At 48.6% G+C, this 12,684-nt stretch overlaps 2 protein-coding genes across 3 annotated transcripts in view; one reads left to right on the forward strand and one right to left on the reverse strand.

The window, feature by feature from the left end:
* Nucleotides 1-2,567: 2,567 nt before the first annotated feature.
* RPL6 (ribosomal protein L6) lies at nucleotides 2,568-7,145 on the reverse strand. Its single transcript, XM_075434288.1, has 7 exons — nucleotides 7,050-7,145; nucleotides 6,179-6,400; nucleotides 5,993-6,091; nucleotides 5,390-5,533; nucleotides 4,315-4,363; nucleotides 3,270-3,454; nucleotides 2,568-2,759 (listed from the first exon to the last, which is right to left on the reverse strand). Exons 2-7 carry the CDS (start codon nucleotides 6,398-6,400, stop codon nucleotides 2,607-2,609), a joined length of 852 nt encoding a protein of 283 aa, XP_075290403.1. The 5' UTR covers nucleotides 7,050-7,145; the 3' UTR covers nucleotides 2,568-2,606.
* A 249-nt stretch (nucleotides 7,146-7,394) lies between these two features.
* PTPN11 (protein tyrosine phosphatase non-receptor type 11) overlaps nucleotides 7,395-12,684 on the forward strand; it is a 29,293-nt gene continuing 24,003 nt past the window's right edge. For both annotated transcript variants that reach the window (XM_075434287.1, XM_075434286.1), the window contains exons 1-2: nucleotides 7,395-7,573; nucleotides 12,094-12,216. In XM_075434287.1, coding sequence (XP_075290402.1) covers nucleotides 7,560-7,573; nucleotides 12,094-12,216 — 137 coding nt within the window. In that variant the 5' untranslated portion in view covers nucleotides 7,395-7,559. The remainder of the gene's footprint in view (nucleotides 7,574-12,093; nucleotides 12,217-12,684) is intronic.

A 12,684-nucleotide genomic window follows, 5' to 3' on the forward strand; every position in this document is an offset into this window, starting at 1 on the left:
AAAGCAATGACTCAGCTAGGCAGGACTGCAGAACTGTTTACATGCTCGGAATGAGAAAAGCTGCGGGACAGGGAGAGCGCACACAAAAGCTCTTTATGTGGTGGAAGTATTTTTCAGGTAGCGGACAGTATTATCCAGACCGAAAAATCCTTGTGAATATTCACTTTGTTTCTGTGTTGGTCATCTGTGCAGTCCTTGTTTTGCCTCTTTTCCATCCCTCACCCCAGATCATTTCAGAAAAAAGCCAGATTTCACAGAGCCTACGGAAAATATTTTAGAGGTTGAGAGACAAATCACAGCTGTCCACCGCCTGCCTTTCCTGATGAAATACGAGGGTTTTGCCGTCTCCATTTTCTGCAGCAAAGCCCGAGGAGCTGCTTGGCGCGGCGACGGCAGGATTTGGTGTTAAAATTTGCGTTAACAGCTAGCACCCCCAGAAGCAGGCCTGCTCCCACGCCCCTGTGTGCCAACACCAGCATTCATCTGCTCCCACGGCCACTCCGTTCAGGGATCTAAACCAGTATCAAAACACGAATTCCTCCCTCTCTCTCCCCCCACCTTGCAGGGCTGCGTTATTGGTCACCACCTCGACAGACGAGTGACAGGACTGGGGCGAGGGAGGCCGCGGCAGCACGCGAGGCCGGTTCTCCGCACCCGGACTTGTTAAGACGACTGAGCTGTATTGCCAAATCACTTCCTGACAGCACACAGGGAGACAAAGCCTCCCCACTCCGTAAACAAGGTTAATGGTTCCAAGTATCATGTCATGTCTTCTGATACACAAATGAGGAATGAGTCCGAGTGATCAATAATTACAGAAAACACCACTGCAGCTGAATGCCTAGTTATGCTCAGACAGGGCCTGTTTTGTTACTACAGCTTCCCCATGCGCAGAGGGGAAGGGAATGACTAGGGTTTGTTTTTCTTCTCAGTTGCTGTTTTCAGACTTTTCTCATTTAAGTGTTCCCACATACAATTTTTACTTTAACTCAGTTTCTAAGCATATTGAGTTAAGATCTTTCTTTGATAGCATCAGCAAACTTATCTTAGCACTGGCAGGGAGATGCGTGCCACACTTCTGTATCTTTTTAGAGCTGATTTATGTAAACAGGCCAGTCCCACCACTGGGTAAAATTTCACATCGACTTCAGAACCTCAAGCCATACCCATTATCCACCAAACCACATACAACAGAAGATATAACTCATCACAGACATAGTTCCCATGACAGGGAAAAATAAAGAACATCTTCCCGGGGCACCACAGGGCAGAACCAGTTCTGCATTTGGACAAAGCTTGCTCACTGGCTCCCTCTGCTGAACCACCCTAATATTGAAGATGTTAATTATCAAGAGGAAGATGGTGGAAGAGTAACCAGTGCTATAAACCTCCATACTCTGTGACACCAGCCAGCATCACCATCACAGCCCACAACTGAACCAGAATCCACCGAGCCAGGTATTCTGCAGGTATTTTGAGTTTTTCAGTTGGCTCTGGAGCACTCAAAGCCCAATTCCTCCTTCCCAAGGAACGCAGCTAACACACAACATGTAGGCTTCCACCTCAGTGAGGGCTGTGTTACTCCCAGCTTGTACAGATTTGATGAAATCTCTACTCCCTGTCAAGTTTGACCCCTTTGGCTACTTTCAGCCGAGAATTAATAGGAAGACAGATGGTGCCGTTATGTAAGCTGCGTTTCTTGCAGAAGTCTGGCTAAGGAAGAGCTCAAGCGTGCCAGATTTGTTAACATGCACAGCCTCGGTTTTTGTAAGAGCAGAGCTATTACTGCCCAAGCATCCTCTTCCAGATATCTGGTTTAACTGACCTCAACAGAGAGAGAAAACAGACAGGACTAACTTTCTCAACTTGGTTTCTGCCAGTTTCCAAGATAGGAAAAATTGCTGAGACTCCAGAAGTCTCCCAGGATAGACAAATGCTTGCCTTTCACAGAAACAGTTTCTGTTCTTCAACTCATTTCTGACCCTACAGAATTAAGAACCATGATTTTGCTTTTTGATCTAAGCAGGTGGTATTCTTCCTGACTAAAAGCGTTATGTTCCACATGGATTAACAAAGAACAGGAAAAAAAAAAAGGGAATTTGGGAAGGGACATACATTCCAAATTTTATTATGGTTCCAGGGGTGATAAATTACCCTGCAAAACTCTACATTCCCAGTGTTTCCACTTCAAAATACAAGGCATAGCTCCTAAAATGCCTCTAAAAAGTTGCTATATTTAGTGAGGTTTATGTGGCAATACGGGTACTCAATCCAGTATTTATATCCGTGATTCCCAAAAGAAAATCTCCCCAACTCATTCATAGTTAAGAAAACCAAATTCCCGATTATACTAAATAGTTAAAAAAAATCTCAACAACCAAAAACCGAAAACAAAAAACCAAGCAAAACCCCTACACCCCAAACCTTATACACTTAAAAATGCAGTTGCCTTCATACAGCCCCTTAGAATTTCACACCGCAAGCAGTTTTCCTAGCCGTTAAATAATTGCAAGATTCGTGCAACACGTTATATTATGGGTCGTAATGAAGACACCAGAAATCCTTGCTTGTTTTCCTTCAAATTTAATATGGTGCTTTCAGAACAGTTAGAACACCAATTTGTGAGGATAGACTCCATTTGTGAGACTGAACGTAGAACGCAGGTACCCACGGAGCTGAGGCACCTTCTTGATTCGTGCAAGGATCTGGGAATCCACTGCCTTCTGGTCGGTCTTGCGCTGCTCTGTTAACTCATATTTCTAGAAAGTACAAAGAATAATGTTAAAATCCTGCAGAGTGACTTCAGACTCTTCTACGGAGATGAGAAAATTCACGGCAGACCCTGAGTTCTGGCATTTTCAGGAAACCTTTTCTCCATTTGTTCTAAATATGGGAAAGGCAGCAGGAGACCGGAGGTGGCAGAGAGAACCGAAGCCACCAAAGCCACCGTTTGGCATACGTCGCAGCTATCAGAGCCAGCAGCGTGCTGTTGGCACTATCCAAACAGAAAGGTGTTTCTTGGTCAAAAAAGACATTTAACTAGAATAATCACTGCTGCTGTTCTGCTAAGGTGCAAGCAGGAAAGAACCCCCAAATTTCAAAGGGGTTTACCTCAATGTTGCTGTATTAATTCATTTTAATGGCATTACCTAAGTTCAATGAGGACCACTTAAAATTCAACTGTCCATTTGTTTCGCGGTATTCCCCCCTTCCAGCCTGGCTTTCAGTAAAAAGGACATCGATAAAGAATGAACAACCATGTTCCTTACTTCTTTTTCAGTGTCAAAGATCTCGCCTTCCTGGTGCTTGGGCTTACGCAGCTTCTTCTTCTTGAAGTACCCATCAGTGAGATGCTTGGGAATTTTCACTCCAGAGATATCAACCTTTGTAGATGTGGCAATAACAAATTTCTGATGGGCCCTACGCAGAGGGACGCGGTTGATAACCAAGGGTCCTAAAGGCAGAGGAAAGACCAAAGAGACAACAGGGTTAGCTTTCTTGGCAACAACCACTACTTTTAAGTTGAATTTTTGTAGTGTATGAGATGACTGGTTCCTTCAGAGATGCCTACAGCTACAATCTGAACAATCAGAAAAGCCCTTCCCCACGGCCTCCAGAAAAGCCAAAAAATGCTTCCTGTCTCTGCCAGGTGGTCAGATACTGAAGCTTAATCAGCTCCCCTCCACCTCCCTGGAAAGTCACAAAATGTGACACCACGAGAACACAGAATCACAGAACAGTGGGGGTCGGAAGGGACCTCTGGGGTCACCCAGCCCAACCCCCTGCCCAAGCAGGGTCACCCAGAGCAGGCTGCACAGCACCGCGGCCAGGTGGGGCTGGAATATCTCCAGAGAAGGAGACTCCACAGCCTCCCTGGGCAGCCTGGGCCAGGGCTCTGTCACCCTCAGAGGGAAGAAGTTCTTCCTCATCTTCAGCTGGAGCTTCCTCTGCTTCAGTTTGTGCCCGTTGCCCCTTGTCCTGTCGCTGGGCACCACTGCAAAGAGTCTGGCCCTGTCCTCCTGACCCCCACCCTGCAGATATTTAGAGGCATTTCGAAGGTCCCCTCTCAGCCTTCTCTTCTCCAGGCTGAACAAGCCCAGCTCCCTCAGCCTCTCCTCGTAGGAGAGATGCTCCAGTCCCCTCCTCATCCTCGTAGCCCTCTGCTGGACTCGATGCACCAAACTATCCACATGCAGATCTGTAATGCCACTGAGTCCAGAAACAAACTTGAACTTAAACCCCCCCCCAAAACAAACCACCCCCCAAACCCTACCAAATGAACAAAATCATCACACCTAAATAAAAGTTTTTTACCTGTAACAAGCAAAAGGCCAGTATCGAGTTGCTTCAGGAAGACGACGCGCTGAAAAGAGACGAGATGTGACGTCAGTCCTCAGGTCCCAGCACTCTGCAACACTGCAACCGCAGCGGGGCCGTGCCCAGGCTTGGCTGCGCGACTGCTGTGAGCACCCGCACAGCACCCAGGCGCGGGCGCAGCTGGGCGACTGGAGAAGCGACCGCCACACCAGCCAAGCTACCGACACTTCCCAGGGCACAGCTTTGCCAGCTACGCCGGATCGCGACTCTCCACAGGCTGCATCGTTCGGGGCTGGGCACAGGCAATTAGTGCGTTTTTTCATCTTTGCCTATTCTACGGGATAGTGCGACCGCCATCCCGACGCCCAAATTCTTTGTACAAGTTACAGGCAAGAACTAGATAAAAACCAGAAGGGTATCACAACATAGCACATGGTCAGAGCCATCCCCCAGTTACACCTTTTTTTTTCCCCTTCTGGTCAAGATTTCCTTCCCTGAAAAGCATTCTTTTAAGAAATGTAACACTGAAGCCAAAGAATCGAAAAAAAATAAAAAATGTCAGTTAAGACCTGTTAGTAAACATCATTAAAACGAAGAACACACCTTAATGTAACAACCAAGGGTTACCTTGATAATTAGATTAAGAATGAAAACATAATTCTTCCTTTGCAATAGCTAGTCTAAGACAAAGTTTTGTCCTCACTGCAACAGCAACAAGCATCATGTCTGCCACTCTGCGCTGCAAAGTTAGCGTGACGCGAACCTGCACGCTTTGCTGCGCTGCGGGAAGACTCCATCAATTTTGTCTAAGCAACTGAACTAGCCAGTTTTACTCCCAGCTCTGTGCAGAACAACATTAGTTTAGAGACTGTTTCCCCTAAAGGCAGGACAAGAGCACGCATCCGGAGAGAATTCCCAGAAAAGCAGATCTGCAGATTGGCACCTGGTGGCTGAGCAGCGTCCTGTGAAGTCGCCTGGTAAAGGCAGGACACCTCTGCTCACAGAACGGTTCCAGCACAGAGACGCTGCAAAGCCGCTGTGAGAGCCCGCGTGGGGAAGAAGTTCCGATTACCTTGCCTCTGTGACGACCGGTCAGAAGGATCAGAACAGTTCCTGGAGTAATCGAGGCCCGCAGCCTCCTCTTGTGCTGGCAAAAGGGCTTTTTGCCGTGACTCAGGAGCTTGCGAGGAACATCTTCAGTGGGGTAGTACCTGGGCTAGAAAAAGAGGAGCAAACCATGGTCCCGCTCTCTATCCCACAAGACAGAAAGCTTTCACGACAGTTCAGATTCTTCCTTTCATCAGAGATACCGTTTCCCTCAAGACCTTTCTGGAAGATTTCTTCCTGCTGCAACCCACACTTTAGGAACACGATGACTATTTTTTGCACAATTACGCAACAGCAAGAGTTGAGCCCTAGATTTCTGCGCACGCTTCCAGTTCAGCGCAGCAATACAAACAGCAGAGGACAACCCGCTCCTGCCTCCTAACCAGCCTCTAAACTACCAGCATCTCCCCAAGAACGAGTCACCGGGTCTGTGCCTCGAGGAGGTCACTGCCACCAGCGCAGCGCAGCATGGCGCGGGCTGGGGCTGCTGCGTCGCCGCAGCCGAGGCGCGGAACATCCAGCCCACGGAACAGCGTCAGCCTGCCCGCGCCCCGGTTCTCTTCCTCACCATTTTGCGGATTTTAACCACCCGGCTGCCTCCATTCTTGTCTCCACCAACTGGCTTGATGATGGTTGCGCGCGGCCCTTCTTTCTTTTTCTTTTCTATCTGTAGGTAAAGAAAAGGGAAAACGCATGAAACTTTCAAGTCACCATGAAAAGTGTAATTATGCAAACGCATTATTTCCTGTCCTACCTTTGTTTCTGGAGCAGTGTACTTGCGCTTGTACAGTGCTTTTCTGGCATACATGGCTGACCGGGAATACCTCCCGATACCCCGGGCCAGCACAGGGTTGCGGCTGGCATGGTACCTCCTAATCTTCTTCTTCTTCTCACCTGCTTCCTTCTGCCCTGGCTTCTGCTCAGCCGGCTTCTTCTCAGCCGGCTTTTTCTTACCGGCCGCCTTCTCGCCCGCCATCTGCGGAACCAAATAAAACAGAAATTATGACTTACTACAGGGTGTGCAGAGGAGCGTCTAACCCGCAGGAACAAAACAGCAGAATCGGACCGCGACGCTTCACACCGTTCTGACAGCTGTCAGCTGCCTCTTGCAGCCATGGCTAGCCGACAGCCCACCGCCACCCTGCCTCCCGCACCAAGCGCTCCCCCGCGCCGGGCAGAACAGCCGCCAGCTCACCGAACGCACCCGCGCTCGCCCCAACGCAGAGCCCAAGCGAACGCCGGGCCGCGGCCGCGCCTCGGGTCCCGGGGAAGGGCACAGCCGCCCTGGCCTCCCCCCTGCCCCGCGGAAGCTGCTAGGCCCCGCCGCATCGCGGGGCTACGCCGGCCCTCCCCGGGCTACCGCGCAGCCCCACAGAGGCCTCCAGCTCCCGCCCGGCCGCTCACGGCCCAGCCCGGCCTCCGCAGCCTGCCGCGGCCTGACCCGGCCGGAGGCGGCTTAACCTCCCGCTCCACCCGCGCCCCGCACCAGCCCCCGAGCCTCATGGCCGCCTCGCCGAGGGTGCTGGGCCGGGCCAGTGAGCCCAGCGCAGCCGCCCAAGGGCCGATGGCGGCGGATACCGCCCGTTGGCTGCTGGCCCTGCCCGCCGCTGCTCCGCCATTCTTACCTTCCGGGGAGGGAAAGGGGCCCACAGCCGGGTACGAGCGGCCTAAAGAGAGCGCGACGTCTGGCGTCACCGCGCCGGCCGCAGAGCACGCCGGGACTTGTAGTCCGGGTGGGGCCGGCGCGGCCCGGGACGGTCCCGGGTCACCGGAGGAGGAGGAGGACGGCGGCCACCGGCCCCCCGCATCCCGACCAGCAGCTCTGGGAGCAGTGCTCGCCGTCCCGCCGCTGCCCAGCCCTCCCTCCGGCCCGAGGTAAGGAGGCCCTGCTCCGTTACCGCCCCCGCGCTCCCGCTGGGGGCGGGGCGGCGCCGCGTCGCAGGGCGATGACGCAGCGGGCGGGTGACGCAGGGCGGGCCGCGCCGCGCTCCGGGGCCTGAGGCGGCCGTTGTTCACGCTCCCCTTAGGGCGCCCGTAGGCCGCGGCCCGCGCCGGCGGGGGGGTTCCCGATGTGAGAGGCGGCCGTCGAGGGGGCGGCCGGGCGCAGCGAGACCCGCCGGGGGCCACGGGAGAAAATGACATCGCGGAGGTGAGGCGGGAGCGAGCGGCGCCGGGCCCGGCGGGGAGGGAGGGAGGGAGGGAGGGGGAGAGGGGCCGCTGCCCCCGCAGGGCCCGGGCCCCTCAGCGCCCGCTCTCGGGGGGCCGCCGGCTCGGCCCGGCCTCCCGCACCCCACGGGCTGCCCGCAGCCGCCTCCCAGCCCCTCTCCCCGTCCGTTCCCGGGGCGGGAGGGCCCCGCTCCCGCCGTCGTGGGGCTGCGGCTCCCGTCGGGGCCCGGCGAGCGGGGCCTCCCCGGCGCGGCTGGCGGCCCAGACGCCGGAGCTGCCACGGTAGCGTTGGCTTCGTGTGTTTAGGGGGGGGGGGGGGGTTCAGGCGGGTCTCCCCGCGCCCGCAGCTGCGGTTGAGCCGGAGCCGGGAGATGAATTTTATTCGTGCGGGAGACCCCTCGGTTCTCAGCCTGGGGTCCCAGGTCGGGGAAGGTCGTGTTGCTCTCGGGGGTCCAGCACCGGTGACAGTACCGAAACGAGAACGCGAGGCAGCTTGCAACCGGGCGTTCATAAGCTGGCCTGGGCTCTCGGTTTATTAGCAGCGTTCGGTCTGATGTCAAAACCTTGTGGCGTTGCAAGGTCTGGTTGATAAACGGTCAGATTTGTTTTCATCGTTGCAGCTTCTCACCGTCCTTAATGTATTTTGAGGTTTGCCTTATTTTAGCAGTTCTTCTTGGGCTGAGAGGTTAAGGTAAATGTCAGGCTTAAGAGGAATTACTGTCATAAGAAGGAAAAAGATGTTTATTTTCTTATCTAACATACCTGTTCTGCATTATGATACGTCTCTAATATGTAGTAAAGTATAACTTCCTCCGCAGTGGGTTGTGCTCATTCTTGTTCTGCTTAAGACGGTGAAAGGAGACGGGTTGGTTTTCAGTCAGTGGCTGCTTACGGTTGGATTTGGATTTGGGGACTGGTGAAGTTTTTGAAGGATCTCTAGTCTGTGTTGGGTTTTCCGAACATCCCTACTGGCACATCAGAACAGGTACACAGGTTGCCTTTTGGAAACACTTGCAGACTGCCTCGTTGACAGGAGTAATGCTCTTATTCTGCTCAGAAGTTTAAATTGTAACTTGTGAGGGGGACTGAAAAAAGAAGAGAAATATAAACTGATGAGCCTATAAATAGGAGTAATTAAGCTACCAGTCACCGCCTCCCTGAATGCTACAGTTGTCACAGCTGAGACTCAGAACTGATTTAATCACTCCTGCTCTTGAAAAGGTGATTAGAAAAGCCCAATCGCAGCATGGAAAAACGTATTGATTTTTTCTTTTCTCTCTTCAGTTGGGCGAGAGAGGAATATGCTGGCAATATGTCACTTATGAAACACAAATCCTGCTGATCTTTTCTGGACTATGCTAACAAAAGAAAAAAAAAACAAAAAGGAATTGTAGCAAGGCTGTATTTCCTACTGTGTATTATTTTTCATCAAAAGGCTTTTTGCTTAGCTGATATCCTCTTAGTTTTGTAAATGATTCCCCAGATGTGTTACTAGTTACTTTTCTGCCAACATTTTCATCTTGCTGTAAACTAATAAGGGTCTTGGAATGATATGCTGCTGAATCCCCCAAATCAGAACTGCTGTGAGGAGTATTCCGTGCATAGTGAGGACAGCCAGTTTAATTAGAGCGTGGGTTTACGTGTGCATGCGCTACTTTCTTGGTTGTATTTATTGGCCGTGATGTCCTTTGCTTGGGTTAGCCTCTGCACCTGCTTGTAATGGAGGTGGAAGAAGGAAAGTAGAAAAAAAGTCTAAAATGCATTCCATCCCTATAAAAGGAAGTGTAAGAGAAAGTCCTCTATAGGGCTTATGTTACTGGTATCTGTGTCTGCAGTCGCCTGTGCTCGCTCCTCCGGTTTTGGAAGGGATGTAGCCTCCAAGGTTCAAAAGCACACATGTGATGGCAGTACTTCAAATGAAGCGATCTTGATCACCGGTCCGGAACCATTTAACAGAGATCGCTGACACCCCCATTTTTCTATTTGGGGTGGCTGACAAATGCACCTTCCTACTCAAAGCCAAAAATACAAAGATGAGAGAGCAGGAGGACAAGGTACCGTTAGAACAGAAGTTACATAAAGTGCAATGAACTCCATCGGTCTGCCAGAGGTAGCTCTTCTTTGGCTGGCTTACTTATTTTTTGCCATCTTCAGTAGGAGTGTATGTGGGGGGGAGATACTTGTTTTTAAACAATTTAGTCTTTTTAACGTCTCCTTTAAGCACAGGTTATTTGTGGTCCTTTCTGTCCATTAAATTATTATTATTTTTCTGTTATTTTACATCTTTTTAACAACTTGTGTGTGCAGTTACTTCCAGATGCGTTAGGGTTTAGGGTAAGGTATGGAAGCTATTATATTAATTCAAGTTTGTGGAATGTCACCATATAATAAATCTGTAGGGCTGATTCCAATAATTTCTCCTTTGTATGTTTATACATTTTTGGATATAAACTCAAAAACTTGCAAAGATGTCGCTTGAATCCAGTGCATATTTGAAAAGCTTATAAATGGTTCAACATGTCTCTGCACTTTTTTTTGGTTGTTGTTTGTTTTTTTATTTTCTCATGGAAGTAGAATTTTGGAGGTGGAAGTGTGGTAAATAATGTTACCAGCTTCTGCAGACCAACCTGTTGTATTCTGAAATATATTACTTAATGTTCAGTTCATCCCAGGTACCGATGCTTGTGCAGTTTCTTTTGTGAGGCTGCATCAAACCAGAACTTTTCCTGACCTCCGAGCAGTCGTTAGATAAATGTAGCATTATTTAGTAATTCATTCTCATTTGCTGTAATAACTTGGGAGTATTTTTTAATACATTTTTTTTATGACCTGTGTTGCATAGGTTTGATTTTTTTCTGTTATTCTTTAGTTAAAGATATGGTGCTATTCACTAGATTTTGTTGGTGCAAGCAGAATATCCTTCACTAGGGAAAAAAGCAAGATTAACAAGAAGAATTATTTACTGCTGGAATGGAATTGGTACATAAGTAATCCTGATTCACATCTGAATGACTTGCTAGAGGTTTGGATATTCTGGAATCTCTAAAACTCTCCAGAATGTTTCCGTGAGAATCCGTGCCTGAGGAGGATAAGCTGGATAACGCCTGGGTAGGAATATGGTCAATTTTTCAGTACAGAAGGACTTGCTGAAACAATTGAAGTAATAACCCTAGATTTGGACATGCACTCACAAATTTTGCTGTTGTAGCAGTTTAGCATGAAATGCTGACTGTATCAGGAATGATCAGAAATGCTATATGACCTTTTTTTTTTTAAGATATAACACTCATACCTGTAGTGAGATTGGCTGGAGAGTCTTTTGCCTTAATGTTTTGCTTTACTTTGGAGAAACTAACAACCTCACGTACAAAGAAGAATAGCCTGTGTTCTTTCTGCATTTTCACTTGTGCCCTGCATAGCGTCTGATTTATGGCGACTCTGAAAAATAAAGGCGATCTTTTAATTGCTGAATACAAGTCTGACAAAGCCTCTAAACCAGTTCTTAGTTGCTGTGTTCACATCGCTGTCCCTGGGCTGTCTGGTTGGGGTTTGGTTTTTGTTTTTTAGGTTTGTCTTCTAAAATTGTGCCTCATTAAAAACTCCTTTCATGCAGAACACACAGATGTAGTTTAATACTGCAGGAGTGCAATAAAAATCCTCAATTACAGATAAGAGAAAAAGCAGATGTGCTAACTGAATGGCTAAGAATAAGTCTCTCAAAAGTTAATGCCATAGGTGGGGACGCTGAGCTGCTGCGATATAGACCATATACAGCTCTCCTTTGGCAGGGCACTATGTTAGTCATTCAGAAGGCTGTTTGTGGGTGGTGAATATCAATATGAGATTCCTCGGTGTTTGTATTTAAGCGGGATATATTCGGACCGCAGAAACTGCCATGGTGGTTAGAACATAGAGCAGCGCGCTCGGGTCTGGCAGCGGTCAGCACCACCTTCTCTTGAGGAAGGTGGAAGAAGACTGGGCAACCGAATAGCTTGCTCGCAAGTGAAGTTCCTTCCTGACCCCCATCAGCTGGTGGTCAGCCTGTGCCCTAAAGCATGAGGTTTTGTTCAATTTTTAACCTTCAAGATGTTGTCAAGTGTCTCTTCACGTGTTTTGTTTTATTTTTAAGTATTTTTCCTGATTGTCTTTCAGTTTCTTTGTGTGTCTTGTCTTCCAGGAGTAAGGAAAATGCATGACTTGGGGTCTGTGTTTATACTGTAGACCTTTCTTTGATATGGTTTTAATCCAGGCGGTTGGATTATGTATACATACAGCTCTTTCACTTACAAAGCATCTCTTACCAATATGTAAAATGGCAATGTAATATGAAATGAACAATTTATATTTTCTACCAAGGTCTTATTAATTTAGGAACAAAATTCAGTTCTTCCTTGGTTTGAAGCTGTTGGGTTGTTCTGTTTAGTCTTGTCAAGTAAGTTAACTCTAAAAACCAGAAAATTTTCTGTTTACTTATTAACACTCTTTATTTTTAACCTTTTATAGATGGTTTCATCCAAATATTACTGGGGTGGAGGCCGAAAACCTACTGTTAACAAGAGGAGTGGATGGCAGTTTTTTGGCACGGCCCAGCAAAAGTAACCCAGGAGACTTTACACTCTCCGTTAGGTAAGTTTAAATTTTTTTTTTTTCTTTCTCCCCAAGTGGGGAAGCGTCTTCATTTGATGCTGTTCTATGGGGAAGGAGCGTAAGTGAACTACTTGTAAGAGATGAAGGAAGGCATGGATCACCTTGGAGTCCATTGTTCACTTTTTTCCTCCTTTTTTTCACCTCCTGTTTTCTGTGAAAAGGTTCTCATACTTTTATGCAACTTGGGGAAACTATAGGTTGGAGGGTGGTGAATTCTGATTCTGCACAGAGACAGAGAAAGTTAAGGGTAAGCTGAAGCAGATTCGTAATACTGTTACTTCTGGCCCGTAAAAAATTTGTTTGATGACCGTCTGAAAGCAGCAGAGATGATACGAGTTACTGATGAAGCATGTGCAAGGAAATGCTATCCAGACTCTCTTCTTACAGGAAAAGTCAGCAAGTTTTTAAGGGCAACTGCTTCCAAAATAGGCCTTTTGTAAGACTTGT

Source organism: Opisthocomus hoazin, chromosome 13 (genome assembly GCF_030867145.1).
Source record: "Opisthocomus hoazin isolate bOpiHoa1 chromosome 13, bOpiHoa1.hap1, whole genome shotgun sequence".
Classification (NCBI taxonomy): domain Eukaryota; kingdom Metazoa; phylum Chordata; class Aves; order Opisthocomiformes; family Opisthocomidae; genus Opisthocomus; species Opisthocomus hoazin.